The sequence below is a fragment of the Brienomyrus brachyistius genome, chromosome 16 (genome assembly GCF_023856365.1).
Source record: "Brienomyrus brachyistius isolate T26 chromosome 16, BBRACH_0.4, whole genome shotgun sequence".
Classification (NCBI taxonomy): Eukaryota; Metazoa; Chordata; class Actinopteri; order Osteoglossiformes; family Mormyridae; genus Brienomyrus; species Brienomyrus brachyistius.
Window position 1 is genome coordinate 1,720,913 of NC_064548.1, and position 23,884 is coordinate 1,744,796.

The following is a 23,884-nucleotide window of genomic DNA, read 5'->3' on the forward strand; positions in this document are numbered from 1 at the left end:
AGCACAGGAGGAGGTAGCGGAATTCCCGGTCTCACAGCCTATGAGCAATGAGTCGCTGCAATGATTTTGGGCACACTTTTATTTTAGCCTGGGGGTAAGGGGGACTCTCATGTCAGCGCGGGTGAGTTTCTCTCATACCATACTTGTTTGAATTACTTGCATGTTGATAAATAACAAGTAGGGCACAGATGCGGTGTTACTTTTGTTTATTCAGTTTATTATTCTTATATGCTGTAAGACATGTTGCCAATGAATTAAAACATCTAAATGATACGCTGTGTGATATTAGCAACACATTAAAAGAATTAGTTACAAAATAAATGTGGTGTTTGGTTACCTGTTTTACATTCTTGCTATTACATTCAAACGAAGTTGTAACGCTGTTCCATTTGGCGGAAAATTTGCCATTTTAATTTTTATCATGCATGAAATGCTGATGTTCTTCACCTTCAAGGTCTTGCAAGTAGTCTCTCCAAAAAGGCACCACAATCTCTTCAGCCACTTGTCTGTTGCTTCCTTTTCTGACAGCCTGATGTAAAAGATGTCATCCATACCATCTGCAGTTAATGGAACTGGTGAATGACAGAACAGAGGTCTGAAGAGTTGAGGATGTCTCTGTACCATATCCAAAATGCCAAGAGTCTTAAGCCCATCTAGGAACTTAAGCGTGAACATTAAAAAACACACACACCTTGAATGGCCTCAATCATATGGATTAAAAAAGTCTGTAAACATCAAGTTTAAAATGCTGACCTCTCAAATGCCCCCTAACTCTGTGAGCCACTTGAAACATCAAGATATTTTGAACCAGCCGGTCTCCATCTTGTAAGCATGTCAGTGGCCTCAAGCAGCCTGCATTAGCCGGTCAAAAAATAGTCAATCAAAGGCTCCGTTGCCATGATGAAGTCTTCCAAAGTTTCACTCTTAGCCACCTAACATGCAAGACAAAAAATAAAAAAATAAATATACAAGCATTACAAATTTTACACATTTATTCACTATTTCATATGAGCGTACCCTTTTGACTTTCTCATATAATTCAACATTTGCAATATCCTCCATAATTGGATTTCCTGAGTCAGGGCCATTAACCAGACAGTTGAAGAGAGTCCGAGACAGGAAACCAGGAGCAGGGCCTCCGTGAACTAGGTTTACAGTAATCCCACAGCCAGCCACAAAGTATTTATTTTCTCTAAAAGCTGGTGAAAACAGAACATACCCAAATGTAGTTGCCAAAGGAATAGATTGTAAACCACATTTAACGTCAACACCAAACAAAAGCAGCCATTGAAACAGTCAAATTAAAATTTACCTGAACTATTGAGTGCCAGATTCTGCTGTTCCTCCCTGCCTTCAAACATTGGTGAACGAGGCAAAATGTCCATCAACAGTATCATGAACTTTACAATAATGCTATACTTTGGTTGGAATGATGCATGCTTGAAGTCCCTTGTCGCCCCGTTCAGTACATTTGACTTGTTTATTGTTAAATTTACATCTATGCATGTGATCAAATTGTGAGGAAAGCTCCTTCAGTAAATCCCGCACTGAGAAATGTCTTGAAGAATCAGTTCCAAGACTGAAATAAAGGAGACAAATATGAACTAAACACAGAGCTACACGCACAACTGAAAATATTGTATTGATTGATTGATTGGGGGCGGCATGGTGGTGCAGTGGTTAGCACTTTTGTCTCCCACCTCTAAGACCTGCGTTTGAATCTCCGCCTGGGTTACATATGTGTGGAGTTTGCCTGTTCTCCCTATGTCATCATGGGGTTTCCTCCGGGTGCTCCAGTTTCCTCCAACAGTCCAAAGACATGCTGAGGCTAATTGGAGTTACTTAATTGCCCATAGGAGTGCATGTGTGAGTGACAGGTGTGTGAATGTGCCCTGTGATGGGCTGGTCCCCCATCCTGGGTGTGGATCTGAGGGCCTGTACAAGTTGTACAAGTTTGTAGTCAAGATAAAATGTCTTTTTTTTTTAACACTTCTGACTCTCAAGGCTGGCCATGAGATTCCTCATCATCAAAAATATTTTTAGCACTTGATGGCAGAATTGTTAGATAGGCTTCAGATCCACCATCAGTTGTAGGAGGATGTGATGAGGACTGTGGATTTACTGTAGATGTGATGGTAACTGGATCAGACCTGGGTAGTGAAACTGGCACTGTGGTCTACGATGATTATGTCACTAAAGGTTTCCCCTTCAGGGGGAGTCTCATTCACTACAGCATTATGGATGTGAGCACATGGAATTGCCCTTGTTCTAGCCCTTGTGATAATTAGGTTGGGTAAAACCCCTTATGAGTCCGACATTTCATTTGTGCGCAATCATCCTCTGAATCTGAAGAGTCAAACTTCATAAAAAAAAAGAATAAAACAAATGAGTAGGTGACTAATCCACTATGAGCAATGATCCAAATCAGGAAAATAATGCAACCCTAAACAGCATACCAGAAGGGCTCTTGAAGGGCGAATATAGAGGGTTTTTGATCGGAACACCTTATGGATGATAAATCCATTGAGATTCTGTCTATCTTGTAGCTTTGGATGGACCAGTATGTTTCCACAGGGCATCAACAAATTGATGCTTATGAACAGATCAAGGTAAATAAATTGCAGAACACGATATTACAACTTTGCCCATAAACATTATGTTCATATACAGTCAGATTACTGCATTCTACTTAAAATAAATTACCATTTAAAGGGAATTATCAGGCGCAATTCCCATTACTGATGTGTAAATAGCTTCACACTTCTATTGTCAGTCACAACAATTCTAAAAGCTACTGTACAGCCACGACAGTAATTTTTCCACCTTAAGCACTGACTGAAATATGGCGCACGCACACAGTAGAGCTGGGTGGTATGACCAAAAAATTTTATCACGGTATTTCAAAATTATATCGGTTTCACGGTATATGATAGTATTTTTTTTTTGATCAAATGAATTACTGCATCTGACTGAACTTGCTTTTGCTTTTTCACCAGTGTTACTTGAAGATGTGGAAGCCGAGTTTCATGCTCCAAAACATGTTTTTGTCAAAACTATACTTTTCACAACATTTAAGCATTCAAACAGATATTTAGATTTAGTTAAGTTAGTTTAGTTAAGTATCCACCTAAATTGACCACCTTCTGGCCTGTCTGGGATGGTCCGTTTTACCTGTGAACGCCCAATAACCGCTCCGTAACCAGGCAGTGCACTGTTAGTTCTAGTCGCGTGTGGTTTGCTCACTTATGCCAAATTTTGGATTAAATTGAGAATAAATACAGGCATGATGCATGGTAAGGAGTTGCGTTTTTTCCGCCCTCTCTAATGTGGTTGTATCCACTCTGTCTGACTAAATGCTATAAATGTCCGTGCTGTGACATGAAGAGCTAACCGCTAAAGGCTAAACACATGCGGTATGAACCGGTATGCCGCCCAGCACTAACATACAGTACATATACTTTACTAATATTAAAAAACTTACCTCACATCGTTTGGGATTTTCTCTTTGAATGCATGTCTTATTTCCCGAAAAACGTTATTTTGATCCCAGGCTTTCTTAATTTCGAAATCATTTACAATGTGACCACTTTGGTGCAGTTTGCTGCGTGTCATGTGTTTGTCCTGTGCTGCGTTTCCCAAGACGGAAGGGCCAGAAGTACCAAATCTTTATTGAATGTTGTGTGAAGTGGCTGAGAACACCTAGAAAGGAATAACAACCATTCCTCGGTTATTATTTTGCTGCCCTAAAACTATTTGTTAAGACAACTCATCTCCTCAGTTAATTTAATATTACCATAAACTCTTTTCTCAACAAACTTATATGAATTTATGAATTTATATTTATATGAATTTATATTTATATGAATTTATAAAACTTATACGAATGTTTTAAAAAAATGTCTAACTCACTATTCCCTTCATAAAAAATAAAAACTTACGTAAACGATGCATTTTCAAGAAGGTAGATAAACATCATAAAATCCTTCTTACATATTTTAAATGGTAATGTTCAAAACAAAAAGAGTGGACATCCATTTAGACTTGTACTGTCATTGGGAAAATCGAAACCCTAGCAAAGGTAGCTAGCTGGAGTTTTTTTTTTTTTACACACACACACACACACACACACACACATACTGAAACATTAATAAAATTATTAAGATAAGCTCAAAGCTGACTAACATTAACTCTGCCACTCTTCGTCTTTTATAGAGTGATGCATCACTAATGCTTTGTAACCGCTACTGACTGTCTATCGTACCACAACACCGTAACTGAATTTTGCTGGCTAGTGAAGTTGAAAACAAATAGGAACCAATGACTTACCTTTTTCTGGGTTTTGGAGCCTAGCCGGAGAAGTACTGCTAGGTATGGTACCATGGTCAGGGTGAAGGCCTGCTTCCACTGACATGGCCATGAAATAGACAACGCATTTCGGCATCCACTGGCTGTCTCATGTCATGAATTACATTGCTCACTAACCTTAATGAGCCGTCCTCAGATGAATTTAACACATTCGGAATCAGCTGCATCACATTTGTAATTTGGCCTTCATTTGGACAGCCAGCCATAGAGAGACAGCAATGTTATACGCGGGAAAATGGTTTAAGCCAATCAGAAATGGTGAAAATAACTGCCAGTATTATAAGCCAATGAGAACCTGCGAAGACCAAACTCTCATTCACTATTAAAGTCTCTGACACTGTCAAAGTCTCTCACACATATTATCAAACCCATTCTCATGCACAAACTCTTTTTCACACACTACCACACTAACTCTCTGTCACATACTATCAAAGAAGTAGTACATAAGAGTGAATTTGATAGTATGTAAGAAAGATTTTGATAGTGAAAGAGAATTTGATGTGTGAGAGAGAGTTTGGCGATGTGTGTGAGAGGTTAGATAGTGAGTGAGAGAGAGTTTAATAGTGTGTGAGAGAGTGTAGTTGGGTATTTTTGACCTATACAGCCTCTCATATGTATGCATGAGCCATTCACCCCTGGCCACTTCATCCCCCCCCCCCTTTTATGGGGCTGACAGGGATGTATCTCGATCACATCTCACCGTTGCTTTTTTAATCAAATTACCATGCAAATGCGATTTGAATACATGGAAATGCAGCTATTTAGAATGCGAATAGCGATCTTCAGGTGAGAGCGGCACTACATGCCCCTGATGCGGGTAAAACAAAGAAAGGTGACATGGTTTACTGTTTTGCCAATTTAACCTAATTTTAAAAACTGTAATACTTCCGACAATGGACGTTTTGAAAAGAAGACAGAATACGGATTTAGTCAGCGTTTTTTTTTCATCTTTCTATAACAAGATTTCAGTGAGTTATACATGAGAAAGATACCGTTGACTCCAGAGGGTTAACAGTTGTGGTGTGCCCATATTAAACAGTTTGGAGAACACATCAGTCTTGTGCTGTATAAGGCTTATCATCTGCAAGCGCTGATCCTCTGTTTCAAAACAAGCAAGTTCAGGAGAGGAAAGATGTCCTGCTCAGTTTGTTTGGCATGTGCCTGGTCTGCAATTAGTCAAACATGATGTAGTTGGGTTTGAGGCTTCTGTGTGTCCTGCAGACATCCATGATGCTGAAAAGGTTTTTCAGATTTGCCTTCTTTCACTTTCTCTACAAGGAACACTTTGCACGTGCCAGGTTTTAGGCTTGATTTTTAATGGCTTTCTTAACAAACACAGCCATTATTTACATTTTCTAGAACCCAAACAACAACCAGGCCTTTAGGGAGCTTATAACATGGCAGACTTTCCAACAAGGCAGTGTAATCTTGCCCAGGGCCTCCCATATTGACACATCACATTGGCTTCTCTCCCAGCAGGAATGACCATTACTCTATCACTGGCATACCTCATGGGTCCCACCTTACTGAGATCGTCATCACAGCAAACCCTCTCCACTCATGCAAGTGCAGAATACCATTCAGGATGAGTGGACAAGTAATGCTCACCAAACTTGGATTTCAGTTAATCTTTTGATGCACGAATCACATTTGTTCCTATTAGTAAGTGAAAAGTTACCCTATATTCACAGACCGGTATGACAAACACAGGTACATCTTTATAAGTCTTCTCCAGAAATGATAGGGTAATGTGAAGAACACCCACCTGATGGCTTCCCGCACCCTCTATAAGAATTTGAAGATTTGGTTTGATAACAGAGTTTAGAGAGTCCATGCTAGAACTTGTCCATATTTGTTGTCACTTGCGAGCCAGTTTCAATAAGTCTATCCATTTACTATCACTTCACCCTCATTACTTGGGTCTACAAGTGGAGTATTTTTTTGCTGTAGATGATTGGATTTTAGGTTGGGGCTGCACGCCCTGCCCATAGGTGCCCCTACTACCATGGGCTCTAGGGATTTAATGGCTGGTCTACCTGGCTGCCACCCTGCATGTCAACCAATGGGGGCAAGACAGCCTGACATAGTCTGCCCATGTGTCCAGGCGCACCACAGTGGTAGCAGACAACATCAGCTTTGCTAGCCCTTTTAGAGGTAACAGGATGCCTCAATTTTGGCATGGCAGGTCCAGCATCCAGCTTAGACTCTAATGCCGCCAGCCTAGAAACCTGTTCCTCCTGGGTCAAAATCACCAATGCTGATAACTCTGTCAGTTCAGATCCTTGTTTGCTATATGGCTCGTTTGGCTTTTTGTTCACATCCTGTGTTTGCCACTTGCACCTGACTGAAGGTTTTCTTGGATCTTGGCTGGCAATGAGATTTTTTTGATTCTCCAGTCAAATGCCTGAGTTCCACCTGCAGTTCATAGAAACTCATCGTTCTAGGCTTCATGGGGGCAATATGCATAACTAAAACCAAACTGACCACTTGTACCCCTGGAGCCAAACATCAATTAACTTCTTACAGAATCCCTGGGAGTCCTGGCAAGACCACTCCAATGAATGTGTTCTCAGGTGATGTGCTTGACCAATTTAAAGTAGAAGTAATTAGACTACTACTGAAAAAACGAAGTTTGGAGTGACATCAGCTGGAAAAGATTGAAACTGAAACTGCCTTAACTAAAGTCATAAATGACATCATACTGGGAACTAATGCTAATGTTTCTGGACCTTAATGCAGCCTTTTGACACAGTTGACCTTTGTAATCTATTACTAAGACTTACATTTGATGTTGGGTTGTATGGAAAGGTGTTGAAGTGGTTTAAATCCTATTTGACCAATCAATATCAACATGATCAAGTGTCAAATAATTGTACTCTGCTGTGTATGTCACCAGTCAAATATGGAGTACCACAGGGATCAATTCTTGGTCCTTCATTGTTTTTCCTGTACATGCTGCCATTATGCAACATAATGAGAAAACATACCCTGTGTGCAGAATTATTAGGCAAGTACTATTCCTGGAGATAATTTTTAGCAAATGTTGGACAGACTTATAAAAATGAATTCAGAAGATTTCTTGTGCACCAATTAATTTTTTTAGAGAGAAAATGTTACATTTGACTTTCGTAAACAAAAATAAAAGAAAAAAAGCTTGACTATCAGTGTGCAGGTTTAATAGGCAATGAGAAACTAAGTGGATTTTGTTTCTTCACCATTACCAAAAATAATAAACAATTTTTGTCATTCAGTATATTTAAGCAGGGACGGATTATGGGTTGTGTGGGCCCCTGGGCAAAACGTTCGTGAGGGCCCCCCCCCCCATCACCACCACCACCACAACCACCACAATTCAAGGGCCCTTGGCAGCCAAACGCCCTCCCTATAGGGTCAGGGGCCCTTGTAGGCAGAGGATCAAAGAATGTAGGCCCTCTAAAATAGACAAACGAAAATACATTGTTGATAAGCGTTGCAAATTATTTTGGGCTAGGGGCCCCACGGGCCCCCTGCACCCCAAGGGCCCCTAGGCAGTGGCCCCGCTGGTCCGGTCCGTAATCCGTCCCTGTATTTAAGGAATAACAAGCTGTCAGTTATTCTATACAGCCCATTTCACCAAGTTTAATGTCCAGTATAGCCAACTTTCTTCTCAATGACCATCATGAGCTTGTTGCCCAATGAACCAATCAGGTTTTTGATTTTATCGTGTCCTATATTAGCTGAGCCAGCTATGGCCATCTCCAAGACGCTGCTCTGAGAAGGGTACTGCTTGCTAACTTGGTAAATCTCACACTTTGATAAGGCCCAGTATTTCTCAGTGGGGTTGAGTCAAGTGATGAAGGGGGGAAGGTTATAATTCAATCATATTTCAAGTCTTTCTAGGCCAATCTATGAAATACTTCGATGCATAGGGAGGGACATTATCCTGCAGGAAAATCATAACCTTTTATAAAGCTGCTGACTTGTGCTAGTGTTTGAAGAAAGTATCTTCTACAAATTGCCAGTAGACCTTGTGGTTAATTTTTACACCATCTGCAAGTCAGAAAAGTTTGACAAGTTCATCACTGATAATTGCAGCCCATGTAATTTCTCCTCTACCACCTTGTTAGTGCTTGAAAAGGATCTCCATCCACTGGCCCATCCATCTATTCCATCAAGAGTCACTTTTATCTCATCTGTCCCCAAAGCTTTTTATTCCATCACTCTTGAGACATGTCTGTGCCCATTCTTAATGTTATACCTTGCATGCCTTATTGAGTGGAGGTCACATTTCAGTGTTTATGACATTAGGACTGGGGTGGTTATTTTCTCTGAAGAATCCCCTTTCCGATTGTTTGGGGCATCAGGAAAAAACATTGTCCAGAGAAGATAAGGTGAGCACTACCATCAGTCCTGTGTCATGCCTACAGTAAAGCATCTTGAGACCATTCATGTGTGGAGTTTCTTCTCAGCCAAGGGAGTGGGCTCATTTACAATTTTGCCTAAGAACACAGCCAGGAATAAAGAATGGTACCAAAACATCCTCCGTGAGCCACTGCTACCAACCATCCAAGAACAGTTTGGTGATGAACAATGACTTTTCCAGCATGATGGAGCATTGTGCCATAAGGCAAAAGTGATAACTAAGCGGCTCAAGGAATAAAACATCAAAACGCCGCATACCTTAATCGAATTGAGAACTCCTCAAGAGGCAGGTGGACAAACAAAAACCCACAATTCTGACAAAGTTCAAACACTGATTATGCAACAATGGCCATCAGTCAGGATTTGGCACAGTAGTTCATTGACAGCATTGCGAATCGCAGAGGTCTTGAAAAAGAAGGACCAACACTGCAAATATTGACTCTGCATAAAGTTAATGTAGTTGTCAATAAAAGCCTTTGACACTTGTGAAATGCTTTTAATTATACTTCAGCATACCATAGAAACATATGTCAAAAAGATTTACAATCACAGAAGTAGTAAATGAAAACCAATACTTGTCATTCTCAAAAGTTTTGGCCACTACTGCAGTACAAAAACAAACCTTTATGCACCATTACGCTACCTGGTATCATCAGAAAAACCAGTCACGTCCTGTTGATTGTGATAGAGACAGCCAGTTCAGCATTACAATGTCAAACATTTGGGATGAAGCAATCTGAAGATTCAAGCATGCAACATATTCAGAAACCAGTGACATGTTGGTCTGATTCACTTATGAGTATGAAAATATGGGAACCTCAATTCAACTTTATCTATAGCTAATTTCTGCAATATATTAGGATATTTATATATTGAGTTATTGCATTATTAGAGCTATTTGTAATATTTTGTAATTTGTAATATTGTCATGCCCGGCTCATCCGCTCCTCCTGTGTGCCACGCTCCCTGATTACCCACGTGTTTTCTCCCGATTGTACCCAGCTGTGTCTAGTTAATTTGCTCAGTCCTGTGTATTTCAGTCCGTGTCTTACCTGAGTCCATTGTCTGTCATTGATGTTAGTTGGCGTTTCATGTCTCCTGCTCCCTGTTTATTTATTAAATCCCTGGTTTACCCCGACTTCCGCCTGTCCGCCTGCTTCCTGCCCGTTCGCCTCGCACGATTGCCGTTCCGTCCGGCTTTCAACGTGACAAATATATTGTATTATTCAATATTGGTATTTTAACTTGTTAATTACTTTCGTACTGCCACATAATTTCCTCAGGGATTAAAGTATTCTGATTTATGAGACTGGTGTTTTTGAAGAAGGAAATGTATTTAGTTTCTAACTCTACTAATGAACCACCTAAATGTGATCAATTTGATCAACAACTGCAAATGCCATGTATGGTGCTGGATGTGTGACATCATTGATATGCTTTGTTACTTTGAGCAGTTAAGCAACAATTGCTGGTGTTTGTCTCGAATTCAGTGGATTATGGAGCATACTTGAATTGTTGATGGTAATTATGTGCCAAACAGTAAAAATAACATAAAAAGCAAGTTATGATTATGGTTGAATCATAAATCACCCAAAATCATAAAATATGACCGATTTTCATTCATAGTTGTCAAGGAGGATGAGTACTTCCTGGTAGGAAAGATGGCTGCAGTATCACATGTGTCCATGCACTCATTTCCTGGCAAAAGATGTTGTACTGTATCTTGCAGGCCAGCCTTCATTCAAAGCAACAGTAAATGCTGTAACTGCCAAATAAAATAGGGAATACTTTGAAGGAAATAGGAAAAGCATATGACTGTGGCAGGGAAGGGTTTATTTTTAAATGTATTTACTTCCTTGATCACGTACACAGTGCAATAGCTACATTTACTGTTCTTTGTATAGAATGTAGAACTAAGCTAAGTATGTAATGGATTAGAAATTTAAGCAAGGAGATAACTGCATCAATGTATCAATTGAATGTACATGCCCCTCTTTTTTGTATTCTAGATTGAGTGCCGTTTCTATGCAAGCTGTATGAATGCACTGTAAGACACAGCAAAATGTTACAGACGACTAGTTGTGAGACATCTAGCAACTCTTGAAGAAAAGAGAACTGTGTTAGACTACCTCCAATAGAATATTATGGAATATTATAAAATATGCCATTTCTTCTCTGCATGCCACTAAAACATTATACACCTTAAACTTGCTACACTGAAAACATTGGGGCAGTTTGCAAACCCTACAGATTAGGTACAAAGTAATAAAACTCCTACATACATGTAAATGTATGTGTAAACTAATTCTGAATTGAAAATCTCACTCCAGCCAGCTAACTAAAGTTGGCCAATCTGTGAAGGCGTTCTGAGGTACTTGGCACCAAGAATAGCAACAGATCCTTTAACTCCTGTGAATTGCAAGGTGAAACTGCCAGATTGGACTTCTTGTTCCAACACATCCCCTAAATGTTCAATCAGATTCATTATAACACTTTCTCTACACCACAGGTGGTAAAAAAAAATTATTCCCAGTGTTTTCCTTTGATGTGCAACTTTATTATTACAGCTGCATGACAGCTGAAACTTGCTGGAACTTTTTAAACAAGTAATAAACATATTTTTTAGAGCTGTCATGATTACTCAAACTCGATTAAACTAAAAAGCATCAATTAAAAATTTCCTTCTTGATTACTCAATTATGCAATATGGCAGATAGATATGGCACATAACGGACGAAGGTGAAAATAAAGAGCGAAAACTATCAGTTGTCTGGGAGCACTTCACATTAAAAATGAATGCAGATGCAGTCATCAGTATTGCAAAACAGAACTTAAGTTTCACCACGGCAGGACTGTAATGCAAAAACATCTTATAGAAGACTTTCGAATTTGACAAACTTAATGTGAGGTTAGCCAAAGATATGTGCCATTTAGCACCTTGGAATAGCCTAGTCTTTTCACCATTTTGATTTTAAATCAGTCTGCTTAATTTACTTTCTAAAATCCCTCTATGTCAAAATATTAATAATCACTGTTAAATCAAAAATTAGCTCTGTCATTTAGTTGCATCGGTTTACGTAATATGGTACATATTAACATTTTTTTTTGTGAACATATTGTATTTTGAGTATGGCTGAACAATATTTGATGTTTTTGTGACATTTAAAAGTTCAAAATTAGCCATATAGCCAACAAAGTCTGTCAAACAGGTTGATGGTATTGCCATTGCTGTGAAAAGACACAAAGCAATGCTGACAATCACTTGCTTTTCCTCAACATTATCTCTATGAAATACAAAATACAGTGGAAGTCAAATGTCTTTTCGTGACCAGCTTCTTTCTTCCTCTTCGATCATTTTAATTTCTCATGAACATGCTTGCTCTCAAATACAAAAATAATTATGGTGTCAGAGAGCAAATGGAGAGCTCATGCAAAAGTGGTAAACTTTTGACTGATTTTTTAAAAACATATACTAGATTATTCTGAAAAGGAACCATCATTAGAATTACAAACCTTGCTAAAGGTGGCAGCGTCTGGCTCAGTGGGGTAAGCCTGTGTGCTCAGCATGTCTGTGGGTCCTTGAGCAAGACCCTTAACCCCTAGCTCCCTGGTCACCCCCACAGGTGGCTGCCCTTTCTGGACAGCTTACTCGACAAAGAGCAAGTTAACTGACCAAAAATGTTTTAACCCAACATATGGATGGTTTGAACCCAGCAGACTATTGTAGTCCCTGCAATGTGACAACTGCATATTAAACTAAAGTGGCATAGTAGTACAGCAAGTAAAACTGCTGCTGCACACAGCTGCTTTGTGTGTATGGAGTTCGTATATTCACCCTGTGTGGGCATAGCTTTTTGGTCTCCAGTTTCCTTAAACCATCCAGAAATATGCAATTTAAACGCCTGAAATTGACTGACCCTGCAATGGTTGGTTGGTTCCTGCCTTGTGCGAAATGCACTGTATCTATGATAAAATGATGTGATAAATATAATACAATTTAATGTATTGCAATGTAAAACGTAATGACCCAGTAAGAGGCCACTTCCATCAGAGAACATCACTAGCATGAATGGGACTTACAATAGCCTTAAATACAAACATAGCAAACAAAGCAATAAAAAAAAGGGGGGGGGGTTGCTGGCACTGGCAATATGGTATGGATTAGTACAGCATGTACTGCTGCTTAATATCAAATCGAGCTCATCATTAATTATCTATACCCACCCACAATTACAGTAATCCATGACTGCAATTGTGTTCGTTTCAAGTTTGTAATTTCCTTCATTCAAATAAGAAGTTACCATACCAACAACCATCAAAACGATAATTTACAACATATTGATTAAAAAAATACACTTTTATTATAACATGAAAGCCACAAAAAAGTAAACAGGTCAAAAATTCCTAGTCTGAGGGTGATGGACACTAATAGCAGTAGTGTATCCAGCTCAGTCTGGTGACCCTGCACTAACCAAAAACCATAGGTCTTGACAGTGACAATCAGCGCAAGCGATCCCAGCGCCAGATAGAGGCATCATCACACACGGCGATGAGAATGCTGCTGTCACGGCTGAAGCTGGTTTGGCGAATTGCTGAGGTGCATTTTGGGAGGGTAAGGGTGGTACACCTTTCGGGGAGGGAGAGAAAGGCTCATCTCAGATGGGGGAAGAGCTTGGTAGACATGCATAGGAATCTTTTGTAAGGAACTCCAAGAAAGTCTATTGTTTGAGCTTCAAAATCCTAAGGCAGTTGAAGATGCTTTTTTTTTTTAAAAAAAAAAAATGTTGTGTTATCCTCAAAGTAACTTGCATATAAATAGTCATGTTTCAGCCTGTCATAACTATTTCTATTAGATGATACATTGTCCCAAAAAGAGAAACAAACAATGTAATTGTCATTTTAGGATCATTTTATGCCACTGATATAATGGTAAAATAATAGCATAATAATGCAAGTACAGTAGTCCCCCTTTACCCGTGGGTGATACATCCCAAGACCCACCGCAAATACCCGAAACTGTAAATAGCAAACCATCCGCAGACCCCATATACAACATAACTTCTGTGTCCTTATGGTAATAAATTACGCACAGTAATACATTACTAACATTAAATAGTTATAAATTACAGTATCAGCCTGGCACTTCTGATTGATGAGGACGACCATCACACAAGCACAGCAGATACAGCAGGATGTGCTGTATAATGCACATCCTAAATTGCAGCCTTTGCAATTTGCTAATTGGGTCGTTTCAAATCATGATTTTGATTTCATGACGATAAATCGTTCAGCCCTATTTGAAGCTGTAGTTACTGAAACCGAATACATGGGAACTACTGTAAAGTGAGACCCTGTATCCGTAACTTATCATGGGTCAGAAAAAATTAAAAATTACATACAAATTTCATACTGTATGGCAAACAATTTGTTAATGTAACACGATGAAATCCATCAGCCTAGTCATGTGTAGTACATAACATCTCCCTTCGTCCTCATACCCACGCTTTCCTGTAGAACTCAGTCTGCTTAGTGTTCCTGCTAATAGTATTCACTGCTGTCACATCAGTGTTATAAAACATATAAAAAGCATGATTTTCACAAGTTCCGTCCTCTCGATACACATTTTTATTGTAGAATCTTGAGAATTAGGCTAAAACATCCAAAAGAGCGTAGAGCACAATAACGTATCTTTTTATTATTACTGAATTTAATGTTAGTAATGTCCTAATATGCATAATTTGTCAATTCCACTTTACGATATGTAGAATGAGGCTAAATCGTTTAAACTACCAAACTTTAAATATGTGACCCTCCAGCACAAAACCATACGGAAGTCGCATGGCCGTATTTTTATATATTTGAGGATTTTTTGTACTCTCATTTGATACCATAATTCTAATTTCTAATTTTTGACCCAAGTGTACAGTTTTGTGCTGGAGGGTCACATATATATATAATGCACAACTTGCTTAATGTCAGTAATGTCTTACTGTGCATAATATATCATTACCATAAATACACAGAGGTCCTGTTATGTATGGGCTCCACAAATGGTTCACTATCATACACTGTTTCAGCTATCTGCAGTCGGTCATGTATATGGGGGGGACAGTCATCGTTTTGATTTTTAATTCATTTTCTAAATTATGTATTTTTATACGAGTGGAGCCTCTGCAAAACTAGGTTTGCAGTACATTTCCAGTTAAGGAACGAATGACTGTCTATAACACAATGCCATTTTAGTGCCATTTTTAACAGAGCTTTAAGGGTGGTTCATACTTCTCTGCATGCATATAAGATGACATGTCTGCGCAAACATCTATGACACTCATTGTAGGCTTCCACAGACTAACATTTGTTCCACTTCAAATTTGGTGTCCACACAGCTCTGCACACACTGGGCATGATCGATTTGCTAGTGTGCACTTTAAATACCAACATGGATGCTTTTGACGAGTGTGGGGGGTAGTTTACAAACCCTATAGACTATTCACAAGGTAATAAAACTGTTACATACATGTAAATGCGCGTGTATGCAAGTGCAGACTCGAACTGAAAATCTCACGCCAGCCAGCTGACCAAAGCTGATAACCCTGTGAGCTGGCTTTTTGACTTTGGAAAACAGAGAAATGGACACAAACGTCACTGCTGTGGTACATGTGTAGGGATATTTGAATAATTTATATTACCATTATTATATATGTATTATATATCAGTGGCATAAAATGGTCTTAAAAGGACAATAATATTGTTTAGCACAATTGTCAAAATATCACCCAACAGAGGTAGTTATGACTAGCCTAGCAGTATACAATTACGATACACAAAATCTATAAAATTAGAACCTTTTCAGTATGTAAATTTATTATACAAACAAAAAGACAAAGGAATATAACTGACTTGGCCTTGTGTGGATCTTCCACTTCCAGGTCCCACACATACAACTTCCCCACCTGATTTCCCAAAGCCAACATCTGGAAGAGATCAAAAACTTATTTCATGTTACAACATTGGAATATGAGAAGTTGTGCATATGAAAATAACTGAAAAATACATTATGATGGGACAATATTGGATGCCCAAACCCTCATGTACCTTTTGCCAGAAATCCATGGAGAAGCGCATGTACCAGATGTCACATTGACTGTAATCAAAGCGGCCCAGGATGGTCACATTTGACTCATTGGGTTTTATACGGTCAATGTCATCCTCCATCTTCCCTGGCTTCCAGCACACAATGGCATTCTCACATGACTGGAGGGTAGAGAAAGGAGCGAAAACAATCAGCCATTTTAGCAGCTGCGGGGTGCACAAACCTGAAATTTCTATCCATCAATCTTCAAACTGCTTGCTGAGCCATGGGGGATTTTACACCTATGACTAGTAGCACTGGGCACAAGGCAGGGGTGTATGCCGAATGGAATGCCAGTCTAGTCCATTGCAGAACACACAAGTAAGGGTGACTGCATGTCCTTGGACCGCAGGAGAAAAACAGAGCATACAGCATCGTAAGAAACTACAAACTGTATACACAGAAGGGTTTCAAAATTCCCAACCATTAAGGTGTAAGGCAACAGTTACACCCACTGAATTACCATATCACCTAAGTCGTGCAATTATTATTTTAACCCTTGGGCTTCCCTATTCTCCATTTAATTATTCTGTATAAATGATGCAGTAATGCATCACAACACACCCCTGTAAAGTGCCATGGGGTGACATTTGTGAAAGATGCAAAAAAAATTGATTCATACAGCTAGAAATATAAATGTGCCCAAGTGATTAATAGCAGTTTGAGTGCAGCAGTCATCATTTATTGATTCATTTGACGTACTTCTCTTCAGAGCCCCCTAACTTGACAATCCATTAAAATTAAATTTTGTTGGTTGCTGCCCACTTCCATCCCTGGAAAAGAAATTTCCCAAATCTCTGGTCCATTCCAAATTCCATGTCACAATTTATTTTACCTGGCTTGTGTGTTTATTGTACATTTAATAAAATCCTTGTCAACTAAATTTCACTGCCTCATTAAGCTGTAATAGTGCATCATATATCACCGAAAAAAACGAATCAGTGAAAGATCTCTGAATCTGACCAGACACTGGGAATGCTCACAGTATGCAGTATGTTGTAAAATTTTCAATTACACTGTCCTGTGTCTTGAGTCTTACCTTGGATAGGATTAGATCTCCAAGCCAACGCACACAGTCCACATAATTGCGGTGTATGTCCCGTGTGGAGAAATCAGGGAAATGGATCTTCTGGGAGACAAAGGGCCTGTGGACAAAAATTTAGCACGGCATAGGAAAATATAATGTTGCTCTCATCCACCTTGAAACAATTTCACAAATATGACCCTGTCAAATCTTACCCACACCTCATTCAATAAAAAGAAAAAAAAGTGACCAGGTAGATTCACTTTTGCCATCCTAAACATCTGTTTTCAGGAGTTTTGACTCACCGGTTGGTCTTAGTGGGGTTATATTCATAGGATCCCCGAATGGCTTTTTGCATCCTCTCGGAGTTGATCCTCCACAACTTCAGAGAATGGTCCATCCCACATGACATAATTTTCTCCCCAAGGAGGTCAAAGTCCTGTCATAAAATCAAGCAATTACCCCTTTAACCTACTCACAAGAAAGTCAGACCACGTTACCCTACACAGAGGGGGACACAACCTTCTCCAAGCCCATCAAGACTGGCATTCAGAACCTTGTAACCTATGACACACCTCATCTTAATTCTTTACTCACTGCACTCAGCACTTCATCCCGATGACCCTCCACACCCCCAAATATAGCCACCAATGTGTCTGTCTGGATGTTCCACAGCCGCAGGGCATGATCTGGGGGACACAGGACCAGTGACAGACTCATCTGTACTTAAAAGCTTTTACATTCCACATTTCAGAAAATAAATTAAAAAAAATAAAATCCTTCAAGGTATATTTTTCTGTTTGCTGGAACAAAATGATGGATGGATACAAGTGATTATTCCTTTTTACCTTTGCTGACAGACAGGAGGAGGTTCGGATCTCGAGGATGAAACTTCAGCTCATTAATCGCATTCCCATGTCCCACATAGTGCTGCGGTGGCAGACAAAACAAAAGAAGCCACATAAATAACAGATTATATAATAAGAGCCATAACAGTAAGCAGGCAGGGATATGGCACCTAGTTCATAGGATTGAGGCAACAGACACACGCACCTTGATGCACTGCATGGTAATGTGATTGATGATTCGGATGATGCCTCGTGATCCAGCCACTGCAAGCAGAGGGTGGCTGGTGCTGGTGTCAAAGGTCCATGCACAGGTGTAGAAGTTCTCATCTGCCTGATTGGAACTAGTATAAAGGAAAACCAACCCATATCTAGCCCAAAAATCAGAACAACATAAAGAGACAGCAATTACACCAGAGCACAAAGAAAGACACAATTAAAGCATACCAGCACTAATAAAGAAGAAATTAATACCAGAACCAAAAGAAAATATTACAGCAATGGGAGAATTAACACGCAAGAGAAGGATACGTCTGCATCCACGTAAGACTGCAGGAGTCTGACCTCACCTTGGGAATGACATTCATACAGGGTCACCTGAGAGGAGCAGCACAGGTTTGCCTTAAACAGCTTGAGTGGGTGTGTTTTTGTGCATATAAGCAAGTGCAGGCATTCCTTACCCTATTACTTCCCACTGTGGCAAATACCAGGGGATCCCCCTCTTTGCTGTGCCAGTTAAACTGCACTCCAAACAAGGGCTGGCCATGATCCTCCTGATAATCACAGGACAAGGATCAATCACTACCTGACTATATTCCATCCACTACATCCAATCCAGCACCTCTAGGGCACTACAGGCCTACATCATGCTAATGACCGACAATAGGTTAAAGGGCATAAGCAGCCCAGAGCTCACCCTTAAACTGTTCACACACTTGAAGGAATATTTGCATTTCTTGGACTTCCACTTGCCCTTCCCCCAGCTCTTTCTGCCTGGGGCATTGGGTGTATTTGTGGGTGTGTCCGGCCGCTCCATGTTGGTCCCACTCTCAATGCTGATGGCATCATCCTTGGAAAGCCAGAAGGGGCTGGATTAGTGTTATCAAAATTTTGCAAATTCTAAAAGGTGCTGCAGTACATTTACATCAGTACTTTACAAATTCTTGTTAAATATTTATAGACTCTATGCATTGGTTTAAATCTGTCACCCAAATCCTGGAACCTTATACAGACACGAAAAAATAGTGTGTACAAACATTGCTTACATTCCCATGCGATCAATTAATGGTAGATCAGTTGGGAATTAGCAGTGGTTAAATCACTACTGGAATAATTAGTCAAATACATGTTTTTCCATACACTGCCAGAAAAATGGCTCCATGATGTAAAGAGCCTGGACAAAACCTGTGGGTGACAGAGTGCTATGACCAGGGTTGTCAACTTTGGTCATAAGGCTGAAGTGAAATTTTCAATTCGAGACAAGCCTGCACACACATTTACATGTATGCCAGTTTCATCACCTTGTAAATAGTCTGTAGGGTTGCAAACTACCCCAACAATGTTCATGTAGCTAATTTTAGTGTTAAGGCAATAATACAGATCTGCCATAGGATTTCTTGCACGAACGTTTCAATCACATAAAAAGCATAATAGTGTCAGTTAGCAAACCTGTATGGCTGCTTCATTAAACAACGGTTAAAGCTCATTTACCCTCCTGCTAGTTACTAATGACAGATCCATTTATGTGGCTCAGTAAAACCACCTCGAGAAGGGTAATTAATGCACAAATAGCAGTATTCATGAAAGATTTCTCAATTTTAGAGATGGTTGTTTGCGTTATATGTACAGAATAGTACCAGAAGGATCGAAAATTTATGCGCACAAAAATCGAATTTGCTGTTAAAAGTGAAAGACCTTGGCTATATAGGGGATATTTTTAAGTATATGAATTTAACGTAGCCACCATACGTAAACAAGTACAGGCAACGAATTAAATGCATTAGCGAATTCTGAATTCTTAACATTATGTTTTGCTGCCACAGACGAGTACTTCGCTTCTTTAATAAACGTTTTCGTACCTTATATTTTATACTGGTTAAAAGTTCAGACAAGCTGAACAAAGGCAAGCTCACCGGATGCTAGGCTAAGGACGCGCATCGTCTCTGTAGGCACATTCAAAATGTGCTTGTTTACTGAAAGTTTACCAATAAACTATCCAACGATCCTCTTAAACAGTGAATTCAAATATAACCATCGCAACGAGGATACTAGACTATGTGTTAAAGAATCAGTTCGGCTATAAGTGGGCCTCAGAATACAGAACACCGCTAGCTTGTTACCCTAATATTCGAACTAAATTTTTAAACAATGAAATGGGGAGAAAGTTCATGTCCGACATAATATGATAAATTACGGCCAGTGAAAATACTAGTGACGGCCGGATGATACTTACATTTTCATCCCCCGAGAGGTCGGGATTACTGTTCTCATCGCTACTGAGTTTTTGCTTTTTCGCCGGCATGTCGTTTCCCGCCTCGGCTTGGCTCTCAGACATGTTCCCCTTCATCTCCACTTCCTGGCCTTACCGGCGTGCGTCCGAGTTGCCGTAAAACATTTCCCTAGTTCGTCTTTGTACCGGTCGCGTAACACGATTTCCAACCCATTTCCAATAAGCCACACCTCTTGTTGTGATACCATCGGAAGGAGAGACACATGTTTACATCGTCATTGGCTGTACAAAACAAAACCCCTGATCCTGTCATCATGAACAGTCCGCTTTTATCAACATTTAAGCTCACTTCATAGTTACAGCATCCCAGTTACGGGTAATGGCACACAAATAATATTCTCAACAAAAATATTATCTCGTATTAATAGAACCAAATCGAATATGATAGAGGAACGTCAACACTACAGTTTCAGATGGTAAACCTATTAAATGTAATTACTATATAGTAAACATTTGGGGTAATGTTAACTGATAGGATATCCGACCTGCCGCTTCGCATAGACGTTAGCTCAGACTTCGGTACAGGTAGGCAGGTATGTCTAGTTTTTGAGACTGGCAGCCTGAAATATAACTATAAAATTCCCTATTATAAGGCTGTTATAAGGTCTACCGTTATTCGTGAAAGAAACAAAACGGAAGAAATAGACAAATTACCCAAGAAAATTTGTTACCACCAAGTTCGTAAATGTTACCAATAAATACGATTGCTAAACCGCAGCTGAACTTTCACCACAGAACTGGGCTTGTGCTGTTGTACTGGGTTGGAAATCGAGTACTGAGTGGTACCTCGTACCGCTGTTCATGCGCATTATTTTCGAGCAGGCGTGCACTACATTACATTTTCTGGCATTGGCCTATACGTTCATTCTGCCATTTTATGGCTAACCAACTAGAGTGGTCGCTTTATTGTTTAGTGAGAACTAGTGTTAATGATTCTGCTTATTTGAAAACGTGTGCTTTCTTTGGTTGTCATTTTAATTGTTCATTCTGCCATTTTTTGCTGCCTTGCCAGAATTTCCTACTGAAGCAGAAATTTTCAGTTACATCTGTCAGTTTTTGCTACGTTGCCAAAATTTCCTACTTATACTTCGGAATAGATATCTGTATAAGGATTTATGCTATCAAAATATTTTTTCTGTACTTCAGAGGGAGTAGCAGTTTTTTACACTTAGTTTTATGCTGCCAGAAACTGCTGCCTGTAGTTTTTATTGGGGTAGCAGTTTTTTACACATAATTCTATGCTAACAGAAACTGCTGCCTATAGTGTTTAATGGGGAAACAGTTTTTTACACATAGTTTTATGCTGCCAGAAACTGCTGCCTGTAGTTTTTAGTGGGGAAACAGTTTTTTTCACTTAGTTTTATGCTGCCAGAAACTGCTGCCTGTAGTTTTTAGTGGGGAAACGTTTTTTTTACACATAGTGTTATGCTGCCAGAAACTGCTGCCTAATGGGGTTTTTAGTGAACAGTTTTTATTGGGGTAGCAGTTTTTTTCACTTAGTTTTATGCTACCAGAAACTACTGCCTATAGTTTTTAGTGGGGTTGCAGTTTTTTACACTTAGTTTTATGCTGCCAGACACTGCTGCCTATAGCGTTTAATGGGGTAGCAGTTTTTTACACATAGTTTTATGCTGCCAGAAACTGCTGCCTGTAGTTTTTAGTGGGGAAACAGTTTTTTTACACATAGTGTTATGCTGCCAGAAACTGCTGCCTAATGGGGTTTTTAGTGAACAGTTTTTAGTGGGGTAGCAGTTTTTTTCACTTAGTTTTATGCTACCAGAAACTACTGTCTATAGTTTTTAGTGGGGTTGCAGTTTTTTACACTTAGTTTTATGCTGCCAGACACTGCTGCCTATAGTTTTTAGTGGGGAAACAGTTTATTACACTAAGTTACAGCCAGCAAGGGCGATGTCTACCGACGCGCTGGAGTGGGAGGACCCGCAGGCAATTGAGGAGCCGCAGCAGGGAAACCCGCAGGCGACCAACGAGGCGTCGGAGGCAGGACCGAAGCTGGGCGATGAGGCATCGGAGGGGGACCCGCAAGTGACCGCTGACCCAGAGCCATAGGACTCGCAGGTGCCCCCCGAGCCCCAGTCAAGCCAAGCGAGGGCGAGCCAAGGGGCAGGACGGGCGGGACCTTGGCCCTGCACTTGTGTCCTCTCCCCTTTTGGGATACAGAAAGGTGAGGTTTACGCCAGGATCGACCACGCCAGGGCGAGGATGGAGGAGTCATGAGAGAAGTCCCAGAGGTAGGAGGAAGGAGCGGTGGTCAAACTGTCTGGGACCTCCTCAGGGATTGGGACCAATGCTGGCGGGACTGAAGTCGGGTTGGGGACAGAGACATGGGCTATAGGGGCAGGAGTTACAGGAGTGGGTGGATCCACTGGCGGAGGCAGAGGGTCCTCGGGCGGAGCAGGGCCAGGCGGAGGCAGAGGTGCCTCAGGTGGAGCAGCACGCGGCGGAGGCAGAGGGGCCTCGGGAGGAGCTGCAGCTGGAGGCAGGCCGTAACAGACACCTTAGAAATTTTCCACAATTTCACTTAAAAATTATAATTATTAAAAAAAATCTATTTTTAATATTAACAAACTACACATTGCTGTTTCACTGACATTAAGAAATATTTTAAGCCATATAGCAAAAATTAAAATTTAGAAAATCTTTCAAAATGTGCCGCTTGCTTTTTTATAAACTTTTGTAAAGGTACTCCTTACATATGTAGAGTGCTAAGTTTCACTAGCTTTAGCTTTCTGGTCTCATGACAGACCTTAAATGAGCATTTCTATTAGCAATGTCTAGTCAACAATGCAACAACAATCTTCATGCACTTGCAGAAGTAACAGCTATGGCTAACCAAGATTGACACTTTACATCACATACTCGGTATTTGTTCCAATTGTCAAACAAACATTTGTCCATATATGCTTCTTCTTTGACATAAATTTCAGTATTGGAACAAATACAAATAGAAAACCAAATTTTTACTTTTAAAGCCTGTACAAAACCTGACGTTAAACACAACAACATAAGTAATTTTTTCTTTCTTACATCATCTGACAGCCACTCAGTCCCTTGCAGCGTGCAAAAAGAGTGGCCATACAGCTTATAAGGTCCCACAACTGCTTCGATCTGTCCATGGTCTTTTGAAGCACAGAACATGATTACTAAATGATTATAGAAAAATCAGTGTCTACTAAAACAACTCAAATGGGCCAATGGGCCAACATAAAATTGAACAGGGCCAGCGGGATAACATAAAATAATCAGAGTATACAACAGTGTTCCCCAATTCTGATGCTTAAAAGGGCCTTAAAGGAATAGGGAAATACTGCTGAAAGAATAAATAAGGAAGTTGAGTTGAGTTTATATAAGCTAGACACACCCCGTGATCATAAATGTTCCATGTTATATTTTTGGCTAGGTTATTTAACGTGTGTGGATGTAGAACCTTAGATGAAGGAATACCATAAAATAACTCATGCGTGAACCATAGGACATGCATGGTACCATTCAATAAAAATATTAAATATTATCCTATATGTCAGAATCGTGGGTTAAGCGGGTAAGTGCATGGGCAGGCAAGCGGGCAGGAAGCAGGCTAGGAGACAAAA

At 40.0% G+C, this 23,884-nt stretch overlaps 1 protein-coding gene and 1 pseudogene across 1 annotated transcript; both read right to left on the minus strand.

Moving 5' to 3' along the window:
• Positions 1 to 328: 328 nt before the first annotated feature.
• LOC125710266 (G2/M phase-specific E3 ubiquitin-protein ligase-like) lies at positions 329 to 6,496 on the minus strand (annotated as a pseudogene).
• A 6,608-nt stretch (positions 6,497 to 13,104) lies between these two features.
• eed (embryonic ectoderm development) lies at positions 13,105 to 21,000 on the minus strand. The gene is made up of 12 exons (XM_048979046.1): positions 20,220 to 21,000; positions 18,684 to 18,836; positions 18,448 to 18,540; positions 18,299 to 18,364; positions 17,976 to 18,101; positions 17,771 to 17,852; positions 17,520 to 17,611; positions 17,228 to 17,361; positions 16,938 to 17,043; positions 15,862 to 16,020; positions 15,667 to 15,740; positions 13,105 to 13,393 (listed from the first exon to the last, which is right to left on the minus strand). The coding sequence occupies exons 1-12, from the start codon at positions 20,331 to 20,333 to the stop codon at positions 13,267 to 13,269; spliced, it is 1,326 nt and encodes a 441-aa protein (XP_048835003.1). The 5' UTR covers positions 20,334 to 21,000; the 3' UTR covers positions 13,105 to 13,266.
• Positions 21,001 to 23,884: the final 2,884 nt, after the last annotated feature.

What these genes read in the sequence shown, in the direction of transcription:
- eed (XM_048979046.1), bottom strand. Translation starts at nt 20,333, where the DNA reads ATGAAGGGGAACATGTCTGAGAGCCAAGCCGAGGCGGGAAACGACATG. An exon ending in AGTGTGTGAACAGTTTAAGG is followed by an intron (nt 18,541 to 18,683) that starts GTGAGCTCTGGG and finishes TGTGATTATCAG; the next exon opens with GAGGATCATGGCCAGCCCTT. An exon ending in GAGATCTAATCCTATCCAAG is followed by an intron (nt 16,021 to 16,937) that starts GTAAGACTCAAG and finishes TCTACCCTCCAG; the next exon opens with TCATGTGAGAATGCCATTGT.